The sequence below is a fragment of the Rutilus rutilus genome, assembly GCF_951802725.1.
Source record: "Rutilus rutilus genome assembly, chromosome: 6".
NCBI lineage: Eukaryota > Metazoa > Chordata > Actinopteri > Cypriniformes > Leuciscidae > Rutilus > Rutilus rutilus.
Window position 1 is genome coordinate 4,370,022 of NC_140214.1, and position 21,967 is coordinate 4,391,988.

Here is a 21,967-nt window from a genome sequence, read left to right on the forward strand (position 1 = left end):
AACTAGCAGGAGAGACGCATAATGAAACAGGATTTCCTCTGAACCTGAGCAGATTGACAGTAAAGAGCCGAAGGCATGATGAAATAAAACATGTCTGACATCTGCCACGCGCAAACTTCTGACGGACGTGTTTGACCACCCAACGTTACAGGGATGAACATTTAAGGGGGCAAATAAACACTTCCACCACTTTCAGCATTCGAAAAATGAAAAGTCTACCATCATCTACTTGTTATCAAAATGTTCACGTTGTTCTCTGTCAGCACAATGAAAGTGGATGGTGACCAGAGGCTGTCAAGCTGAACAACAGCCAAAACGTACCATAAAAGTGCTTTTATAAAACAATTTCAATCTCCTTTTGATAAAAACATAGTCATAAACGACACAATTTTATGGAAATGTTTATTCCTTTTTAGAAATTGACAGTCACCAACCTCTTCTGTTGTATGCAAAAGAACCTGAACATTCTGCCAGTGTCTATATTCCTGTTAATTTGGGAGTACAAATATAATATTGATTACATGTTGCAAATAAAGGAATATATATATCAGAAGAAATATTAGAGTTGTTTCTGAATTGCGTTCAACGGTTAGACCATTTCTGCCTGAAATAGATGAAACAACAACAACAACAACAAAAAAAGACATTAGATTAAAAGAGACTTACCCCTGGTAGAGTCTTCTGTTCATGCAATGCATTCTGGGCTTTGATGGCTGATTCACGAGCGCAGTACGTGAGGAACGCACAGCCTGTAAAAATGAGACGGGAATCAGATCTGAACTACACACACTGACACAAAACTCTTGCACCAAAGCTGCCATTTACCACAAAGACTCTCTGCACAGAAAAAAAAAAAAAAAAAATTGTAAATAGATTTTTACATGTTCTGAAGAAAACATGAGTGATATTTGCCTGTGCAAAACTGGCTAGGGCTTTCTGGGTGGTTGCCAGGGCGTTGCTATGCTGTTGCCATGCTGTTGCCAATCTGTTGTGTGTATTCTTGACATGTTGCTATGGAGTTCTAAGCGGTTACTAGGTGGCTCAAGTCAAAAGGAATTATATTCCGATCGCTAATAAAGACACGCAATAGTAATCGTGATGTTTGTCTTAGAATTCACAATCTATTACATTTATTCATTTAGCAGCTGCTTTTATCCAAAGCGACTTACAAATGAATGTCATCACAAGCAATTTGTCACAAGGGCCAATAATACACACGCATGCCACGTTTAAAGTATAAACTAGATTTCGAACTGGGTTACAGTGTTTTTGACCTTGTAACCTCAGCTCAGCGCCTCTGCTCCCAAAATATCCACTAGCAATTACTGTCAATCGCTGTGATCAGACATCAGTCACATCTGTCATTCTGTGTTCGTGTGTGTCTCTCTCTCTCTCTCTCTCTCTCTGTCTCTTTCTGTCAGGCACTTCATATATAGAACCTTTTGGGGTTTTGATTAATTAACTTGTTTTGATTCATTTTACACATTTTACACCTCAAAGTATTAAGCAATCATTTAAAGGTGACATTTTATGCCCCTTTTCACAAGATGTAATATAAATCTAATGGTGTCCCCAGAATGTGTCTTTGAAATTTCAGCTCAAAATACCCCCCAGATCATTCATTATAGCTTGTCAAAGTTGCCCCCTTTTTGGGAGTGAGCAATAACGCTCCGTTTGTGTGTGTGTCCCTTTAAATGGGCGTTTCTGAATGGTTAGTGGATAGGCTACATTTATGTAGTTGTTGTGGAGTTACAGTGATTCATCTGTTTCTGGGGGATTTCCGTTGAAAATAAAATTAATCCACTGCTCTTTTGTTTCATCTGAGTCTGACAGAACAGTTTTCATGCTTTGCTCAAACTTTAATGCCATTGCATTAGAACTGGTTACACTGTTGTCGCTTGCTAAAACCAAATGGCGGCGGCGTGGGTGGAAAATGTGCAGATTAAAGGGGCGGTAATATGATTCTGATCTGCTTATTTTTTGACATGCTTGCAGAGAAAGGCTTACCAAAACAAAGTTACCGGGTTTCACTTTTCACGTTTTCTGGGTTAGTAGACGCACCGGGGACCCGATTATAGCACTTAAACACGGGAAAAGTCAGATTTTCATGATATGTCCCATTTAAAGTCCCCCTGTAGTCAATAATTGTATCCCTTAAAACTCATCTTTAATTGATGAAATCACATAACAGAATTATTAATAAACTTGAGATAAAAATTTTAATGAAACTAAATATAACAACAAAAAGCTCATTAAAACATATAATAGTATATGTGTTATTATATCATTATGTTCAGCTAGTTTGCTTTCATGGACTAGTCATCACATGTGTTTCTTTGTCTTTGTTTCCCGCCACTTATTCGTTTCGGTCACAGTGATTTGTCCGTTTGGTTGAGCTGTCTACACCTCGTTATCTTTAAGTTTATGCGTGTTTCCTTTTAGTTTATCTGGTCACGTTAATGCTAGTGCTGTGTTTGCTCGTCTGCCTTTTGTATCATTTGTTCGTGTGTGTTATTAAAGTGGTTTTGAACCCGATCTTCATCCTCATGTTCTTCCTGCAACCCAGCGTGACAATATGAATAATACTAAAATAACCCAAACAGAAAAAAAAAAAAATGAAATATATTTTAAAGTGTCAAAAATATATGTGGCATATATTGCAAATACATTGAAATATATTTGCATTGTTGTTCACTTATATTTATCATTTTGAAATATATTCTGAAATATAACAAACATATATGATGTTAAGTGTGAAATATATTTACATTTATAACATGTAATGTAAAATATATGACAAAATATATGGTGATAAAATGTTTAGCTTGCTAAAGAAGGGTCGAAAATGTATTTTGATCATAGTAATTCCTCTATCTTTTCCCCTATACACAACAGTAGGCTACCATATTTCACTACTGTATTATGACACACAGCTATAATAAATACTGTACATTTAAATGACTGCAATGTAAAATGACAGATAGTTGCTTTCCTAGGGCTATTAGGCCATATTAGGTGGCACGTACCTAACACTAAGTGCAATTATTAGATTTATTGTTGTGTTTTATTGACATCTTTCCTGAAGTCATTTAAATATTGAAAATATGCACAATATTTATGATGCAAGTATAACAGTGACACTCCAACAGTGAAGTACACTTAAACAATAGATAGAACTCGGTGTCTAACACTGCATACACACACTATTAAATAACTGTATTCAAATTTCCACAGGCCACCAAGGGACAACTGGGGACAGCTGTCAACTCAAAAATAGCTGAACTCAGATTTAAAATGAAATAAATAAAAAATGTAAAAAAATTAATTGAAAATGTGTTGTTTGTTTGTGAAAATGTTAACTTTTTAAATTTCAAAATATATTTCAAATGAAACAATTTACAAAAGTTAAAACATATATGAACATATATGTTGTTAGTAAATGTATTGACATATAAATACATTCACATATTTAACTAAAAAAAAAAAAAAAAAAAAAAAAAAAAAAAAAAAACATTTATCTAAAATATATTTATTGGGCCAATTTCGAATATTTGCATATATTCCAAAAATATATTTCAAAATATATTCTGAAAATATTTCAAATATATTTCTTGTGTGTATGGATTCTTTGCTTAACAACCTCAGAGTGGTAAGTCTGTCGAGAAAAGTAGGGTGAAAACAGGACATTTGAGCTGAAATGAATGGTAGATTTGTCCCAAATTACCTGAATTGCCCCTATATATGCATATTTTGCCTATCAATCAACTTTAAAGGGAGATTTTCAATAGTATTAAATCCTGAAACTCTGTACTCTGTCTAGCAAGATAGCTTTGTGCTAATCAGAAAGTGCACAAAATAATGTTAAAAAGCTCAGAATTAATTAAAACGATGTTAAGAGACTCATTCCTTTCTATTCAGCCTCTTCTTCATATTCGCATTCAGCCTTTCCCGAACATTAAGACGTGAATAAATTCATTATTTTCTAAATTAAAACTATTGCACTGTCCCTTGGAGTCGGCTCTCAAAGATCAGAGGAAGGAAAGGAATAATAAAGCGGTTTGTGATCTGGAGCGGCCCAGCCTGTTCGCGTTCCCATCCATTGTTCTGATATTTTCACAGCTCCACAGTAGAATTGGTTTGTAATGATTGCCGTTATAGGAGCAGTAGTCTAGCGTAACCTGTAAACCTTAATTAAACCAGTCACATTCAGATGGACCCAAACCAACCCTCTGAGCGAAGCCACGTGTCCAGAGAGCGCAGACCACCTCATGTAGAACTAATCACTCACACACACACACACACAGAGCAAAGAGTGTAACAGCTCTCATGTATCCGTTCTCCATTCAACAAGAATATCATGCTAATGCATGGACACTGGCACAGCATGAAGACAACAAACATACATCATATAAACCAACACAATCTCATTAGCAGCTCACTCATGCCAGAACAAATTAGGACGGTTGTAAAACTAGTTTTAAAAGACCCCATAAATAGTTTTCACATGCACACTTTACATCCCTGCACTGATAGTATTACCTGTTGAAACAAGAACATATTAAAAAGCGGTAACCCTTTACAATAAGATCCCATTAGTTAACTTTAGTTAATGCATTACCTAATTATCAATGAGCAATACATTTGTTGTACAAACAATCATCTTTGTAAATGTTATTAATAAAAAAATAATAGTTTATGATAGCTCAGGTCCATTAAATAATATTAACAGAACAGACACAACTGTTGATTTAAATAATGCATTACTAAATGTTGAGATTAACTAAGATTAATAAATGCTTTAGAAGTATCTATAAACTATCTATAATGTTAACAAATGAACAGTATTGTAAAGTGTTCAAAAATCTAAATCACACTTGACAACTTTTGCCTATGACAAAACTTTCATTATACACTTCACTGCAATGTTATTCCAAAGAAAACTTAAAGGGATACTTCACCGATTAGCGTTAAGCTTTGTATCGGTAGAAACCCGCTAGTGTTTTCGAGTGACCGTGCTTCCCTCCCTCATGTCCCCCTGAGACGAGAGATTTCTGTATTGTGTGTCTGGAGAAAAACCTCAGATGACGCAAAAATCGTCATTTATCGTCATCAGAGGCTCTTTTGTCCAGAGGCGAGAGACTCCAGCCAGTAGGAGGAGCTCGTCCCGCATGTGTTCAACCCGCCCATAGGGGGATCTCACGATAAAACGCCGTCTTTTCAGTTTCCAGTCGACTAGTAGCCTAGCTGTATCATTTCTCCCGATACTGCCCTCTGTAACCGGTAGGCGTGGCTTGGGAGTGGCCTCGTAGGGCAGCGAAGCAAGTGCATTCTGGGAGTTGTAGTCTTTCATCAACATGAGCCAAAAATACATTTTCTGGCGTTTCTCAGTCTAGAAGGCACCAACTTCTAAAATAATTTCACATTTCTACTACATAAATGACCCAATTTAAATACACATTCATCTTTCCAGTGGTGAAATATCCCTTTAATAATGCAATAATTTGCCCTATAACATGAAATGGATGACATCACCGAAATTTCTGCCACATTGTTTAAAGGAGAACTCCGGTCAATTTTAACATTGAGCTCATTTTTTTGTACATTTGGAGTGCTGTCAATACAGAGAACAACGACAAAAATCGGTGTTGCCTACACCGTGTTATCCTCTTTTTAAAATTTGCGCCCTGTTGACTTCAATGGGGCAAGTTTTAAACCTGCTTTTAGCCTCTTAACATCCTTGATGTGTCATTACAAGTGCACAGACAATGTGAGTGATTCCTTCTGAGTGAACGCGGGTGAATCTGACTGCAGTAGATGTGAAAGATAGGGATAAAAATGATGATAAAAAAAATGCTGGCTGAATAAACATAATTTTTATCCCTATCTTTCACATCTACTGCAGTCAGATTCACCCGCGTTCACTCAGAAGGAATCACTCACATGACCTGTGCACTTGTAATGACACATCAAGGATGTTAAGAGGCTAAAAGCAGGTTTAAATATTGCCCCATTGAAGTCAACAGGGCGCAAATTTTAAAAAGAGGATAACACGGTGTAGGCAACACCGATTTTTGTCGTTGTTCTCTGTATTGACAGCACTCCAAATGTACCAAAAAATGAGCTCAATGTTAAAATTGACCGGAGTTCTCCTTTAATGTTTTCAAAGACTCCCATTGAACCACCTGTAAAGAAACCATCCTACAAGCATGACTATCCTGTTTCAGTCAGAAATGTCGTGTTACTACGGTAAAATAGATAGCAAATGGCATTTAATGTTAATGTAAAGTGTTAATGGTGATGTAAAACAAGCAAACAAAGCTGTGATTCGGTACATTCAGGACAGCGCTTGCACAAAGAACACAGCGCTTGGCTTTATACTCCAGAGAATTACACGCTGGCTAATTTAAGATAGAGAAAGAAAATTGGATTCAGGCAGTGTTATTCTGTGCATGTGGTATCTGTGTTGTATCAAGCTCGGATCAATACGTTCTGGGAGCAGAAAATGATAGTTATCTCCTTATCATTTTCCATTAAAATCCCCTTTTGATAACATTTCATCACAGGCTGGTGGGAAGGGAGTGTGGAAAGAGAGAGAGAAGGAAAGAAAATGATAGGGAGATAGAGAGTAAGAGAAAGGTTTTTGTAGCCCCATAAAAACAACTTTATCTCCTCTGTTTGCCCCCAAACGCTCCAAAAGCAGGCCGCACTGGATTATAGTCTATCAATTATATTAAAATCTCTCCGTTGTAGTAATTTCATTTTCTCCCCTCAAATAAATCTCGGCCCAGCAAACACAAAGCACTGGATGCCAAAGAGTTTCTGGACAGCATTAAATATAGCCACAGAGGTTATTTCTGAATTAAACTACTCTATTGGCAATTATTCATGTGTTTTAACTCAGCTGTACTTCATTACATCCGAACGACTTGGGCGTAAAACAGCTTTAGGGCTGGAATAAATTTAGTTGGGTATTTTTAAACCATGTGGCAGAAGTTTTAGCCCAAATCCAGACTGTTAGTGGTTTGTGTCCATGCAAAACATATATGTTTTATCAACAGCCCGCATCGTAAATCATATCATCGTATATCATTCAACACATTAGCACGACTGCATCTCGTTACTTATCTGAAGCATAATGGACTGTCCACACAGAGATCATAAAACACCTACAGTTTTTCCTCAAGCACACCATTTTTTTTATCTACACATGTTGGAAAGGCAAATGAAATGCAATTACGGTTGACTTTATAACCCTCCATTACCCTTACATTAAATAGCCATTACATTATATGGCTTTATCTTTACAGTAGCTTGTCTGTCCAAAAATGTAATTGCGATATCAGTCGATTTCTGCCTTAAGGGCCTTTTTAACAAACACACTGTGCATACATTTACTAGAAATGCATGCTTTTTCAATTGGTTGCTGAAAGATTTATAACTTCTGTTATCTGAAAACTATCTGATAGGTCTATTGCTAAAATAGTTTGAACACTTAAAGTTCAAACTATTTTGACTTTGACTTTGAAGCACAGCCATTTATTTGCCGGACAATTTGCATGATGTGTCATTGTGTCATCAAATCAAGATAAAAGTGTGCATATCTAGATGCAACTTTATGACAATGTCAAATGCACAATCATCACATTATAGCGATCATCATTCTATACACATTAAATATTCAATGCAAATTAATATAGCAATTGGTCAAATCGCCATAACATGACACTATATGTGAAAATCATGAGAAAGCACCATTACATTGACTGTCACATTTAGCTGAATCCTCATCCATGAAGAAAACTTTATGCACATTACAATATTCACATGCACTTTAGACCTCGGCCTGAAAGAGCTCAACATGTAAGGTTACCATAATAACAGAGAAAAGATTACTCTTAAAAATAAAGGATACAGATTTTGACTGTCTAGTCCTTTTTACGTCCTACAAACAACCTTTTATCTTTAGAAAACCCTCTACTGGTGCTTTAAAGAGCCCCGAAACCTTTGAAGATCTGAAGGACCTGTAATGTAAAGATCAAGAACTTGTTAACCATATAGCAGCTCAAGAACCCTATACAGCTAAAAATGGTTCTTGATAAGAAGAGGTTCGATATTGAACCTATCAGCCACTGAATAAACTTTGTTTTTAACAATGTACTTCAGGTTTTGAAGATGAAATGAAGCTATTAAATGCATTATGAAATTATTAAAGACGTGCAGATAGAGAGAATCTCGACTAGTATAGCCTGACGGTTACCATAACCCTTAATTTCCTTCTCAACGAAACCAATATAACATATTTCACAATCTGACATCATGCTAAACAGTAATTACCTCAATGTTTCACCTTGCATTGAGTGCGGATGTTAGTTTGAATAACAAGCTTTCGCACACCTTCTCGGACGGCACAATCCAGGCATTTATTGACAAGCCTGATTAAACGTGTACATGTGAGCGCAGGTCAAAGGAATCCTGTAAACATGCCGCTAGTGATGATTAACGCTTACCCCTGAGGCGGTTTGTCTATAACCGACGCACCCACACAAATACATATCCACTCTCTTCTGAAAACTAGTTGATTTCAATTGAGCTCACTGTTATCATGCGGCTGAGCTAACAAAATGGTATTCCAATAGGTGTAAAAATACATAGAACAAACAAACGTTGGGGAAAACAGTCTCTTTTTAAATACACTGGACTAGTTTTACCGCCTGCCATCTTGGATTGATTGTCACGGCATAATACATTGCTGTGAAGAGTGCATGTGATGCTGCCTTTAAATTTGATATCTTAAATGGCAGAATAATCATGCCTACAACAATTTAAAGCATCATGGATAGTGAAACGCACACTATTTGTGACAGCAATTGCATCATGCCGTCATTGTGAGTCAATGTGAACATTTAGTTTTATGTTTGAGAATGTAATGTTTAATCAAAATGTCATAACTGTACCTGACATATGCAGGATTTCTCCTATCATTTAGTCCACTTACACTGTAAAAAAATTCTAGCCTCTCCAAGTCAAAATTTTATAGTGACTGATAACATCTACATTTTTAAATTGGCCCAAGTGCAATTCTTGCTGCAATAGTCTGTTAACATTGGCTCAATGAGAAATAATACATCAGACTAATTGAAAAATTTAGATGTAACCAGTCACTAGAAAATTTTGACTTGGGGATGTTTTGTTTTTTTACAGTGTACAGTGCCCCTATTACCCCTATTATTTTAAAGGTTTCTAATTTTGTTTTAGAGTCTCCAACAATAGATTTACATGCATGCAAGGTAAAAAAAAAACACTTTAATTTTCTCATAAAATATATTGCACATCCTTTCTCATAGAGTCTGAAAATGATTTGTTTCGAAGATTCGGTTTCTCTAAACCCCTCGTTTCCGAGAGCCTATTTTGCTCTGATTGGTCAGATGGCCCAGTCTGTTGTGATTGGTTTACCCTGCTCTGATTGGTCAGATGGCCTAGTCTGTTGTGATTGGTTTACCCTGCTCTGATTTGTCAGATGGCCTAGTCTGTTGTGATTGGTTTACCCTGCTCTGATTGGTCAGATGGCTCAGTCTGTTGTGATTGGTTTACCCTGCTCTGACTGGTCAGATGGCCCAGTCTGTTGTGATTGGTTTACCCTGCTCTGATTGGTCAGATGGCCCAGTCTGTTGTGATTGGTTTACCCTGCTCTGATTGGTCAGATGGCCCAGTCTTTTGTGATTGGTTTACCCTGCTCTGACTGGTCAGATGGCCCAGTCTGTTGTGATTGGTTTACCCTGCTCTGATTGGTCAGATGGCCTAGTCTGTTGTGATTGGTCTACTGCTTACAGCACGTGTCAGAAACTAATCTGGATTTCAGCTCTATAGAGGCTTGCTCAGCGCTTGATACACAGTGATACGAACAGCAATAATGGCGTCGGTTTTACTCTATCAATTCGAGCCAGAGCCCTCATCCTTCAAAAGTACATGCAAAGTGTATTCGCAGTGTAGAAAACAGCGTCTACTTGACATGTCTACAACACGAACCAAACTCTTCCAGTTTCAGCTCCAAACACAGTGTTTGAGGGCGGGGCAAAGCAGATGTTGTTCGCCGGCAGCCAATGAAAATCATCGGCTGGAATTATACTATGCAGATTCGTACAGGAAGTGAGACTGGAATTACGAATGACTCGTTTAAGCAGTTAAGAATCAATTCTTTCTTTTAGGAGACAATAACTTTATTTGTTGTGCACTTTTATCTTTAAAACTCTGCAGACCTTTAACATTAACAAATAGCTATATAAAGCCCTATTCGCATGGGATTAGTATTACCTGGCGACCTCTAGTAATTTGTAATAATTGCGGAGGATGTCTGTGATCTTAATCCCGTGCGTCTGTAATTTGTGAAGTAAAAATTCTCCCGCTAATGACCTACCATATATTTCGCCGAACACCGAGGTCCTGTGATAATATTAGTCCCGTGCGAATCGGCATCTCTGTGATTTGGCGGGGTCGTTTATAATTTTTTCAAGGTTTTTGTTTCCTGTGTGCGCTTTTTTATCCATCTTTCGTGAAGAATGGAGGCTGTGTTGGAGTGTTTTGATAGTATTTTGGGCGCTGGGTCATATCGCTATACACCATGACACGATACAACTATACAATTTGCAGAAAAAGAAAGCTGAAAACCTTAAGAAGAGCAAAAGATGGAGATGAATGACATATATAGCAGCATGCGGTAAGGAACATTCTTCTGTTTATGATATATATCATACAGCTAGACCTATAATAACGACAAGACATTTCCAAGCAATAGCCTATTGACATCATATCCTGGAGATAAGTCAGTAAATTCGAGTAAAATCACAGGCTTCGGTTATCCCGTGCGAATGTGCCACACGAAATTCAGACGTGGGGGGGTCATTTCTAAATCACACGAGGTCCCCAGATAATACTAATCCAGTGTGAATAGGGCTTTACACACTGCATGTAAGGTAATATAAAGCATAATGGGGCACTTTAAAAAACCCAGCAAGCTCGCGTTCATCTGCCAGTTCTTAGTGCAACGCCCTATTCTCAACATCCAATAAACAACTGATGCATAAAATCAAGTCCCTGTTGCATTTTTTTCTTTTCTTTTTGATAATCTGTTAAACTCATATGCCACAACACGAAAGAAAAGATCTGTCGCAGCTTCATTGCGACTTTAAACCAGACTAAAGACGTTAGCTCTCTACGCAAGCTGATTAGCATGGTCTGTTTTGCTGGTTTTCAGGCGCTTGCTAGCTATTCAGGGTGGATACCTGGTAAACAAGCATGAACCAGTTAAGGCCAGTGAACCACCGTATAGGCTAGATTAGGCTATGTTTCAACAGTGTTGTGAAAAAGAGTAATTGAAATGTGCATCTAACGCTGTTTTCCGTTGATTTCACCCTCAGCCTATTGTTGCAGGTCTTGCACACTCATAAACCACATTTCATAGCAGTAATTTTATGTCAATGTAAATGATAAATCTAACAGCACTGTACTAATAACGTCCCACTGAGACAGCAGTCAACAGAGAGTGAGTGTGTGTGTGTGTGTGTGTGTGTCAGGCCTCCTACGCTGATTCATCCTCCCTCTCACACCCTCCTATGGGCATAAACCATTATTCATTTGTGCGGTGTGTGTGTGTGAGCATGTGTGTGCCTCTGAGCGTGACAGAAAGAGGGAATATTTCGAGCAGAAGAAGGGAGGGGGGCGCAGATACTCACAGAGGAGTATGTTGCTTTAAATGGGTTTTCAAGTTCAATTAATATTACGTTTTTAATGAATCAGAGGACTAAGTTTTCTTTCACTAATAAATTAAATAATCACCGAAAACCTAGGCAAAAAAAACTGTCTGTTTAAAATGCACATGACATGTATTACATCCCTCTATAGCACTGCTCTCAAATCAAATTAGAGCTTCAGTCAAGTGAGATGACCTGCGTAAAACTAAAGAGAAATCGAGGAATATTTGCAGTACTATTACTAACACTATTCTAAGCGTTACAGAAAGTACAGGGATATATATTTTACATTTAATACAATATATATTCTATGGAAGCTTGTTTCCGCCATAAAAAAAAAAAACACTTTAAAAGATAGGCTAATTAGAACTTTTTATTTCACAATTCTGACTTCTTTTCTCACAATTGCGAGATAAAAACTAGCATTTGCGAGTTATAAATTGTGGGATATAAACTCACAATTCCGACTTTATAACAACTATACATTTATAACTCACAATCTCACAATTTGTGAGATAAAACTCGCAATTACCCTTTTTATTTTTTATTCAGTGGCAAAAACAAGCTTCCATAATATTCAGTATCGATCCTTACAAGAAAGAAAAAAAATTTTTAATTTCTTTACTTTTTCATTTGTTTTCTCCAAGACAATGAGGTTAAATGCAAAATTAGACATTTTGATTTATTTTTATCCTGAATCTCAGATGTGCCTCTTCTAGAATTTCAGAAGAGATCTAAAAAAAAGTCAGAGATCTCAATATAAACTCAAACATTTCATCCACAATCAAATGATCTGAGATGCTTGCCACATTTATTGTATAGCTCTATACTCTTACTGTATGGCAACTATTGACTCCTTTGTCCCTAGATTTGACTATTTGCAATTTAGTGCTTTGAGAGATCTCTGAACAATTGAATTCTTCATCTTCTGGCCTACAGTCGTAGAAATAAAGGTTCTTTATTGCCATTGATGGTTCTATATGGAACCACTAAAGGTTCTTTATAGTGAAAAAAGATTCTTTAGATTATTAAAATGTTTTTCACAACAAGAAAAACATGGTTCTTTTATGAACTGTTCACTGAAAGGTTCTTTGGGAAACCAAAAATGGTTCTTCTATGGTATCAATGTGAAACCCCCATTTTAGAACCTTTATTTTTAAGAATGATAAAATAAAATAATTACACAAATCCATGACAAACCACCTACTTTGAAGCATCGTGCCCTAATTCCTCTTGCCGTATTCATTTGGATGAGACTTTGTGCATAAAAATAATGCATGCATGCTCAGAGGAAATGCTCAAATGCCAAACAAAGGAGCATAGAACCTTTTGTGGGTCTGTGATTTCTTTGAATGCATAAATTAACGTTTAATGCAAGGTTCACGTTTTGCTGTGAATGAGAAACATCACACCAAATGTTTCATTTCACACGGCACACTGGGAGCTCTTAGTATGCATCATCTGCGCGCAAAGAGGGACTGCCCTACTTCTGCGAGCACACACGAAAATATGAGATGATACACAAGTGGGAGTGACCACAGTACACCCAGCATCCTTTTTATTGTCATGACACAGTACACAGGGTGAACACAAGCAGAGAAACACAATGCATTAGTGTACTGCATGAGAAATAGACAATGTTACTCTAAAAGAGGAATCTGTCAAGACAAGATGAGTCTGAATGACATCTGATCTGACAGCATGCATTGATGGAAATCAGTTGCAGTCGTACTGACTGTAATGTGGCACACAGATAGCCTCCACACTGTGCATATAATGAGCGTACGTGCAAAAGAACAAATACGATGCTTATATTTTAAGTAAACAACCATGTTTTTCTATTGCATAGCTTAAATTGCATAATGCTGCACAGGGTGAACCAGCACAAAAACACAATGCATCATGAGAAATAGATGTTACTCTAAAAAGAGTAGGTTTGAATGACATCTGACAGCATGCTCTGAGGAAAATCAGTTGCAATTGTACTGACTGTGCTTAAAAATACTGTGAGGGAGGGTAATGAGAGGAAAATGTAGCTTGGACAAGAATACGCAGTGTGCATGATGAATAAATCTATGTACAGACAGAAATTGTATTTTCTTTGAAAACGGGATTTTCTTTGAATTTGAAAGTGAGCTTTAGATTAGAACAACATCTAACAGCATGTTGCAATCCGACTGTGCATAAGGGAGAACAATGAGTTAAAATATAAAGACAGGGATAGCCTACACACAGTGTGTAAAGAACAAATGTGCGTGCAACTGAACAAATATGACGTTCATAAACAGTAATGTGAACGCGTATGTTTTCTATCGCATATGGGTGGGCAAATACGAGAATCACAATGCATCAGTGTATTGGATGAAAAATAGTCTGTTAGTCTTAAAAAGACAGAAAGAGACAGCCAGGTTTGAATTCTATTAACGCACGCTGTCAGATGTCAATCATTTGCAATCGTGGAGTGTTGTATGAGTGAAAAACAAGAACGCGCTCTGCGCGTAAAGAATAAATATGCGCAACAGAAGAACATTTATGTTTAGTAAGTAAGCAGCGTTCAATAATGACGAGGAAACACAACACACATATTTTCCTAGCACATACCTCATAATGCATTAAAAAAAAAAAGGTTATCCATGTGGCCAAAGCCCTCAACACCTAGCCTATTCAAAAGCATCATTACCTTTGTGCATGCCGGTGTAACGGTCCTTGAGGACAGTCAGTTCGTGGATCTTTCCAAACTGTTCGAAAAGAGGCTTCAGGTCCTTCTCCTCCAGGTTGCGCGGGATCTGTCCTATAAAGAGCTTGATGGCATCCTGGTCTTTCATGGTGCCGTTGTCGGGGTGGATGGAGATGGGCTCTGAGCCGTTCATGGGCTTGGGGAAGGTGATGTGCGCGTACTGGGGCTGGTGCGGGTGCGGGATCAGGAGCAGTGGTGCCGCTGCCTGGCTCGGTACCGCCCCCGGTCCGGTGAGGAGCAGGCTGGCGTGGGCAGGCTGAGGATGAGGATGCTGAGGATGCTGCTGCTGCTGCTGCTGCTGCCTCCTCGCTTCAGTCTGGGTGAATCTAGCCATTCTGCGCGCGGCGGAGAGCGCGATAATAATAACAACATACACACGCACGCACACGCGCCGGGAGAGAGTACGCGCTCAGCTGGAAACGAGACGCTCGCTTTCTATTCGAAACATGTCAAGCTCGCGCCCCCCCGCACCTGGGAGAAGGAGGAGGAGGAGATGAGAGCAGAGCGCGGTCACGACTCACATGCGCGGCCCCGTAGCGCCATCTGCCGACTGATAGTCAACTGCACAGATAGATAGATAGATAGATAGATAGATAGATAGATAGATAGATAGATAGATAGATAGATAGATAGATAGATAGATAGATAGATAGATAGATAGATAGATAGATAGATAGATAGATAGATTTTATTTATTTTTTATATTTTATGTTTTCATTCAAATTTTAGTAACTGTGTTGTGTGTTTTTATCCTTTTAATTGGGTTTTTAAAGATAGGATTTTAAAGATAGGATATCTAGCCAACAGAATCATACTATATCATCATCAGAATCATACTATATCAAGTTTATCATACTATATCTATCTATCTATCTATCTATCTATCTATCTATCTATCTATCTATCTATCTATCTATCTATCTATCTATCTATCTATCTATCTTATCTATCTATCTATCTATCTATCTATCTATCTATCTATCTATCTATATGATATATATCATACTACATACTAATATATATATACAGTATATATATATATATATATATATAGCCTATATATATACACTTGTTTAGTATCTTAGACAATGTATGCTTATGTCTCCCAAATGAAATCATACAAATTGGCGATAACAAATCAACTGAGCAGCAGTTTCATGCATTTGTTATGAAGTCATTCAATTTGAAATGCTGTTTAGCAGGGTAGGGGAGAGCGGGGCTCAACCTGACACGGGGCTAGTCGTAACACCCTTGTTGTAAATACTTCCACACATGCTAGCATGATGAAACTTAGTGTATTTACTAGTTGCCATATCAACACTATATAAGGGGAAAAATTCAGAAATCCTTGGAAGATATCTCAGAACATTTATTAAACCATAGCAAAAGTAAATTTTCCATCTCTATTTTTGGTGTTTATTTTAAATTAGACAAATCTAATATTATTTTAATCTCCAATTTGTTATTTAACAGTTGATATGGTTCTTTAATGCTTCGCTAACTAGTAGAAGACACTAGCAGGGTTTAAATCCCAGTTGTGCAGACGGGGCATGTTGTCACACTGCATTACAATGAGCCCCTATTAGAAATATGCTATTCTATTCTATACTTTTATGATTTCTATTGAGAAAACATGAGAAAATGTTCAGAAATTATTAATTATTATTATGTTTTGAACTATGTTGTATAGCTGTATTTTCCGGTGTGTTCGTTGCCAAACTCAAAAATATTTTATGGTCTTATGGTCATGTTACAATGATAATAAACAATAATAATCTTTAAAAAAAGCCCCTAATATGAAATCACAAATGAACATATATTTGGAACAAAGGTCTTTTGGGTCTATCTATTGGGTCTATTTTTATTTTTATTTTTTTATGCTTTATTTGAACATTCAGTTTACAATGTGAAATAACAGAATCAGAACACAACAATAATTATTAAGAATAACAAAAATATAAAAATATTGAAAGAAAACACTTCAACAACATCATCGCACAAAACAAAAAAAAACAGTTAGACAGTGATGTAAATAAAAAACAAAAACAAAAACAAGACAAAAAAGAAAGACTTGCATTACTTAAATGAAAAGATATCTAAACATTTATTACAGTAAAAAGTTTGTAGGTCTTGCAAATTGTGCATGTTCTGAGTGCTTTTGGGTTAAGGGAGGAAGAAATTGTAATCAAATAATGTTTTATCTCTTGTAAGAATACCAAAAAAATTGGTAAATTTGAAAACTTACATTTGTGAATATAAAATCTACATAGGAAAATAATTAAATGTATTATTAAGCAGGCATTTGAATCCGCTTCAAAAAATCCGAAAAATAACAGTTTTGGGATTCATAGAGAAAATTTGCAAGATATTGCTTGAGATAAACCAACTAACATCTTTCCAAAGTTGCATAGTATAACTGCACGACCAAAACAAGTGAAGAATAGTTTCAGTGTCATTCTGACAGAAAGAGCCATTAGTGTCAAAATCAAATCTGATTTTTTTTTTAAAGAAATTTTTTTGACTAGGTAAATATTATGAATTAATTAAAAAGATATTTCTTTTACTTTGTTTGTGAGGAGAAACCTTTGTTGTACGGACCATATATTTTTCCAATTTAAATAATCAAAAAGACCATTCCAATATGAGATTGCAGGAGGTGCAGAAATAATGTTCTCAAGGAATAGAACTCTTACTTTATAATTTCTTCCTTTTTTTTTTTTCAGTGAAACATATTTCACCAATAGAGGAGTGTTGACAGGTTCAAGAGAAGATAAAGAACCCAACGAGAGAGTGTTATTTTTGAAAAGCATGAGTATGCCAGATGGAATAGCATCCATAACTGTGGCAGAGGATTTCACCTATTATAATCATAGACAGTATAGTATAGATTATAGTAGATCCACCATCTCACTGACGTAATCCAGCATGTGCACAGCAGCACTCCACGCAGTACTCACACACACGCGCGTGACGTCACACGGAGGACCAACACACAGACCCGATTGAACGGAAGGACAGAAAAACTCTTGCTTTTACTGATACATTTTAGCTTACATTAATCAGAAAGTTAGCCATGTCGGTGAATTACGCCGCGGGACTTTCTCCATATGCGGATAAAGGAATCTGCGGCCTCCCGGAGGTGATCTTTACATTTATTATTGCTGTTAGCCGGCTAGCTAGAATTAGCTTTATTTAGTGCACATTAGCGTCAAATTCGCTGTTTGCTTTCTGAAACGTTCTCGTATTCTGCACTGAAAACTGTTTTAGACACACGTGGGTATGACCATTGTTGCCTATGCTTTATAACTTCATAGCTACCAAAATAATACTGGACAAAAACATTCAGCAGTAAATGTAATGTTAGTGAATTAATTAACACGGTAGTAAAGAAATGAGAGCTCGTGTGTTACTTTGATTTTGCCACAGTGAAGTGCAAACGGCATTATGATAAAAGTCATCTGTGGTCAATTAATAATTAATTTTGCTTTTAATAACTACCAGGTAACAGTTAACGTTAGCCTGTAACAGCTCTCTAGCCCGACTGTACAGCTGTTTATGGTTGCCAAGCAACATCGCGTTAATGTCAAGTCAAGTGTATAGACTATTTATATTATATTATTTGATAATAGCTCGAATGTGTATAGGCCTATATATACATATACACACATGCATACTTTTTTCTAAATACAATAAAGATGAAAGGCCCGTTCACACCAATGACGATAAAGATATAGTTTTAAAAATCGTTCTCAATATTAAAGATATAAAATAAATAAATAAATAAAATAAAAAATAAAATAAAATAAATAAAGGTTAAATAAAAATAAAAAAGCTATAACGATAATGGCACAGTCAGAGAAACGATATCGTTGGAATCACTTTCATTACAATTTTATTCAGTCGATAAACTCTAAAAACATTGACAGCCAATCAGAATCCATCCTGCTGTAACGAGCTCGAGCATTTAAAGCGGCAGACGAGCACGCGCTTAGAATAAACAGAACCATATCGTCCTCTGTTGTGGACCGCTAATATAGTAATCTTTATAGTTCTCGTTCTTGGTGTGAACGAGCTAATTAAAAGTAGGCCTACAGTATAATAGTGCACTATATCATATGAAAAACATAATTTGAAGCAGTCTATCTACATTTGTTTATGTGACACCACTCAGTAACACTTCTGTTTGTGTTTGTGTGTGTATGTTTGCAGGTGTTTGACAGCCCAGAGGAGTTGAAGACTAAAGTGGAGACACTGGCCCAGTGGATCAAGGAGTCGCAGTATATGGTGGTCCATTCAGGAGCTGGAATCAGCACGTCTACAGGGATCCCGGACTTCAGGTACTCTTCATCATAGATATGAATACATAGATTTCACATTCGCCCACCATCTTGGAACAGTCAGCGCATTGTCGCTCACAATTAGAATCAATAATGCCACAATATTGCGTAGATTTAAGTTCCAGAATAAATGGGATAACCTTTTACACATGCATCTAACTACGGTTGCATATGCTCAGTCAACCCTGCTGTTGAATGCTCTCGCACGGGTCTTTTGGCCATTCCAATATGGCGGACAGGTTACCTATAACAGCCAAGGGGGTAATCCATCAGCCGGAAACCGAAGCTTCCCCGGATACCGCCATTGATTAGCAGACCATCACCTGCTGTTAGCATTCCATTGACTCCCATTCATTTTGACGTCACTTTGACAGCGAATAACTTTACATCTGAGGCGTTTAAAGACTCCATTTGTCCATTATTTATTTCTAAAGAAACATGAAAATTTATAAAAGGCTCCATTACCTTGTATCTTACGTTATGGCCCCGTAGAAGCAGTTTTTGTAAAAATAGGCTAACGATTGCGTCATAACCACGCGACACTGTCGCACAGTAGAGAGATTACTGTATGGACAGGAGGAGAAGCTCGCGGGCAATCGGGGGGACGTGGAGGCAAAATGACAAAATAATTAATCAGAATACCTAGCAAAAGTTGCTCCTGCTCCTAGCTCATGGACACCTCCTACTCACACTCTCCGTCTCTGCAAGTTTCGGAAGGGAATGATTCAGATTTCTCTTGGCTCAGCTACTAGAAGACAGACAGGTTGCTCACGTCACATCTACGTCGTCAAGCTCAGTACGCAGACTCAAAAAATGTGCTTCTAAATTTGCTTCTAATTGACTTCACTTTTCTCCATTGAATCCAATGGGGTCGCTGTGTCCATTTGTTTTACCGTCTATGATAGCAGCTCATAGAAAGCCTCTAATGAGTCACCTATGTGTTTATGTTCTATGCTTCACACAACTCGCAGAGGGTGACAAATGCTTGCATTAATGTTTTTCAAAAGTCTAAAAACAAAATCATCTTTTAATGGAATCATAGGTTTTTTGTTTTGTTTTGTTTTTTTGGGGAAGCTAGTGTAGGATGTTTTAGCTTTTCATCTGTGTTATGATTGAGGGCGCTCCAAACTGCTCTTTTGAATGTGTGTATGTTGTTGAATAGCTGTCAAGCACCAAAATGGACAAAAAAGTAGTCAGTGTAAATTTTTTTTTGTGCTTTATATGTCATCTGAAGCCATACAATTTGTGTATGATTTTCAGCTACTCACTGAAAATCTTGACGACTTCATTAGCTTTCAAGTCTTGTTTTATGTACTAAATGCACATACAAATTCTTAAAGGGATAGTTCACCCAAAAATAAAAATTCTGTCATTAATTACTCACCCTCATGTTGTTCCAAACCCGTAAGATTTCCGTTCACCTTCGAAACACAAATTAAGATATTTTTAATCAAAGCTGAGGGATTTCTGTCCCTCCATTGAAAGTCAGTTTACCAAAAAACTGTGAACAAAATTATTCATTTAGACTTTTATTTACGTATAAGCATTGATCAGCGAACATAAACAGAAGCTCAACCATACTCGCTTGGTGCACAAGAACAAACTTCACTAGTTTTTGCGGAAGCGTGCGAAAATGAACCTCATTGGTTGAGCTTACATTTACCATTATTGAATGCTTATCAATATTTATATGTGGATAAAAGCCTAAACTGTTTATTAAGATATCGTGTCTCCTCAGAAGACTTGGATTAAACCGCTCAACTCATATGGATTTATTTTTACGATCTCTTTCTGAATGTTTTGAAGCATCAGAGTTTTGGGGGAATAAACTTTCAGTGGAAAAACAGAAATCTCTTTAATTTCATTAAAAATATCTTCCTTTGTGTTCTGAAGATGAACGAAAGTCATATGGATTTGTAACATGAGTGAGTAAATGATTACAGAATGTTTATTTTTGGGTGAGCTAACCCTTTAAGAGCAGTGCACTTGAATCGTCATGTAAACTTGAATATGTTCACTGTCTCTTTAACGTCAGGACTAAAATGTGATAGGTATTCTGAGCTAAATCCAATGGGCAGTGATGCATTTATGTTTTCCAGCCATATTCCTAATCTTCTGGCAGCCCAGTAGAAGGTAATCCTATGGATTTAGTCCTTCAGAGATAATCAAAACCATGGTTTTCTGAGCCAGAAATAAAGCTTTTGTTGTATATTTATTTCCATATGTCTTTGCTGTTCAGTTTGTTTGTTTGCTCTTTTTGTTTACTGTACAGATACAACCCGCTTATGCAATAGTAATGAAAAAAAAGCCCTGAAATGCCACATTAATTTGGCCTCAAAGGAGATCAAATTAGCGTGTTAAAAAGACTGACATGTTATAATTTTCCGCCAGAATCACAGTAAACCACTAGAGGGAGATAATAACAGCTGAAACTCTCATTCACATCTTAGGCTGTGTCTGGAATATTTGCATACTTCACAGTTTATAGTGCATACAGATCACAGTTTTTAACAATGTGAAGCAGAAATATCCAACGATGAGTGTTTTTTATCTTTTGTAAACCCCACATTTAGTCAAATGTAGGAGGCCATCATTCAACTTGAATAATTTGTATTTTTGGTCCAAGCATGATGACAACTATTTCTTATTAATAATAGATTAGAATCATATCATTTAGAATAATGATATTAATAATTATAATTAAGGAAAAAAATAAGGAATTAATAATTGAGGGACTTTACACAGTTAAGCCCCTTTCACACAGCGCATTGAACCCGGGAAATTGCGGGCAAATTGCCGGAACGCCTTCTGTGTGAACGCAAACACGACCCGGGTTTAATGCCGGGATCGATGCCGGGTTGGGGACCTAGTAACATTGCCGTGTTCAGTCCCGGGACGCGCGCTGTGTGAACAAAAGCCGTAATAATGCCGTGTCGTAGTGATGACGCTGAAGCCGGGATCGTTCGCCAGCTGTGAAACGGTACGAAATGCGCAATTTTATGATCGAATCAGAGAAATAAATGCACAAGCGTGGTTTCTCGAGAGAGAAATCGCAGCTCATAAGCAAACTGAAGACGCTGCTGAGACATTACAAGTCACATCGACGTCACGTGTCTTTCCGGGACATACACGGGTTGTGTGTGAAC

At 37.1% G+C, this 21,967-nt stretch overlaps 2 protein-coding genes across 3 annotated transcripts in view; one reads left to right on the forward strand and one right to left on the reverse strand.

The window, feature by feature from the left end:
* The window catches only part of LOC311292269 (CUGBP Elav-like family member 5), a 202,017-nt gene extending 187,092 nt beyond the window's left edge, over window positions 1-14,925 (reverse strand). For both annotated transcript variants that reach the window (XM_084411901.1, XM_084411900.1), the window contains exons 1-2: window positions 14,428-14,925; window positions 667-749 (exon numbers count right to left, since the gene is read on the reverse strand). In XM_084411901.1, coding sequence (XP_084268027.1) covers window positions 667-749; window positions 14,428-14,818 — 474 coding nt within the window. In that variant the 5' untranslated portion in view covers window positions 14,819-14,925. The remainder of the gene's footprint in view (window positions 1-666; window positions 750-14,427) is intronic.
* A 2,471-nt stretch (window positions 14,926-17,396) lies between these two features.
* Window positions 17,397-21,967, forward strand: part of sirt6 (sirtuin 6) — a 30,041-nt gene continuing 25,470 nt past the window's right edge. Inside the window, exons 1-2 of the mRNA XM_084410862.1 lie at window positions 17,397-17,623; window positions 18,694-18,821. Of these exons, the coding sequence (XP_084266988.1) occupies window positions 17,558-17,623; window positions 18,694-18,821 (194 nt within the window). The 5' untranslated portion in view covers window positions 17,397-17,557. The remainder of the gene's footprint in view (window positions 17,624-18,693; window positions 18,822-21,967) is intronic.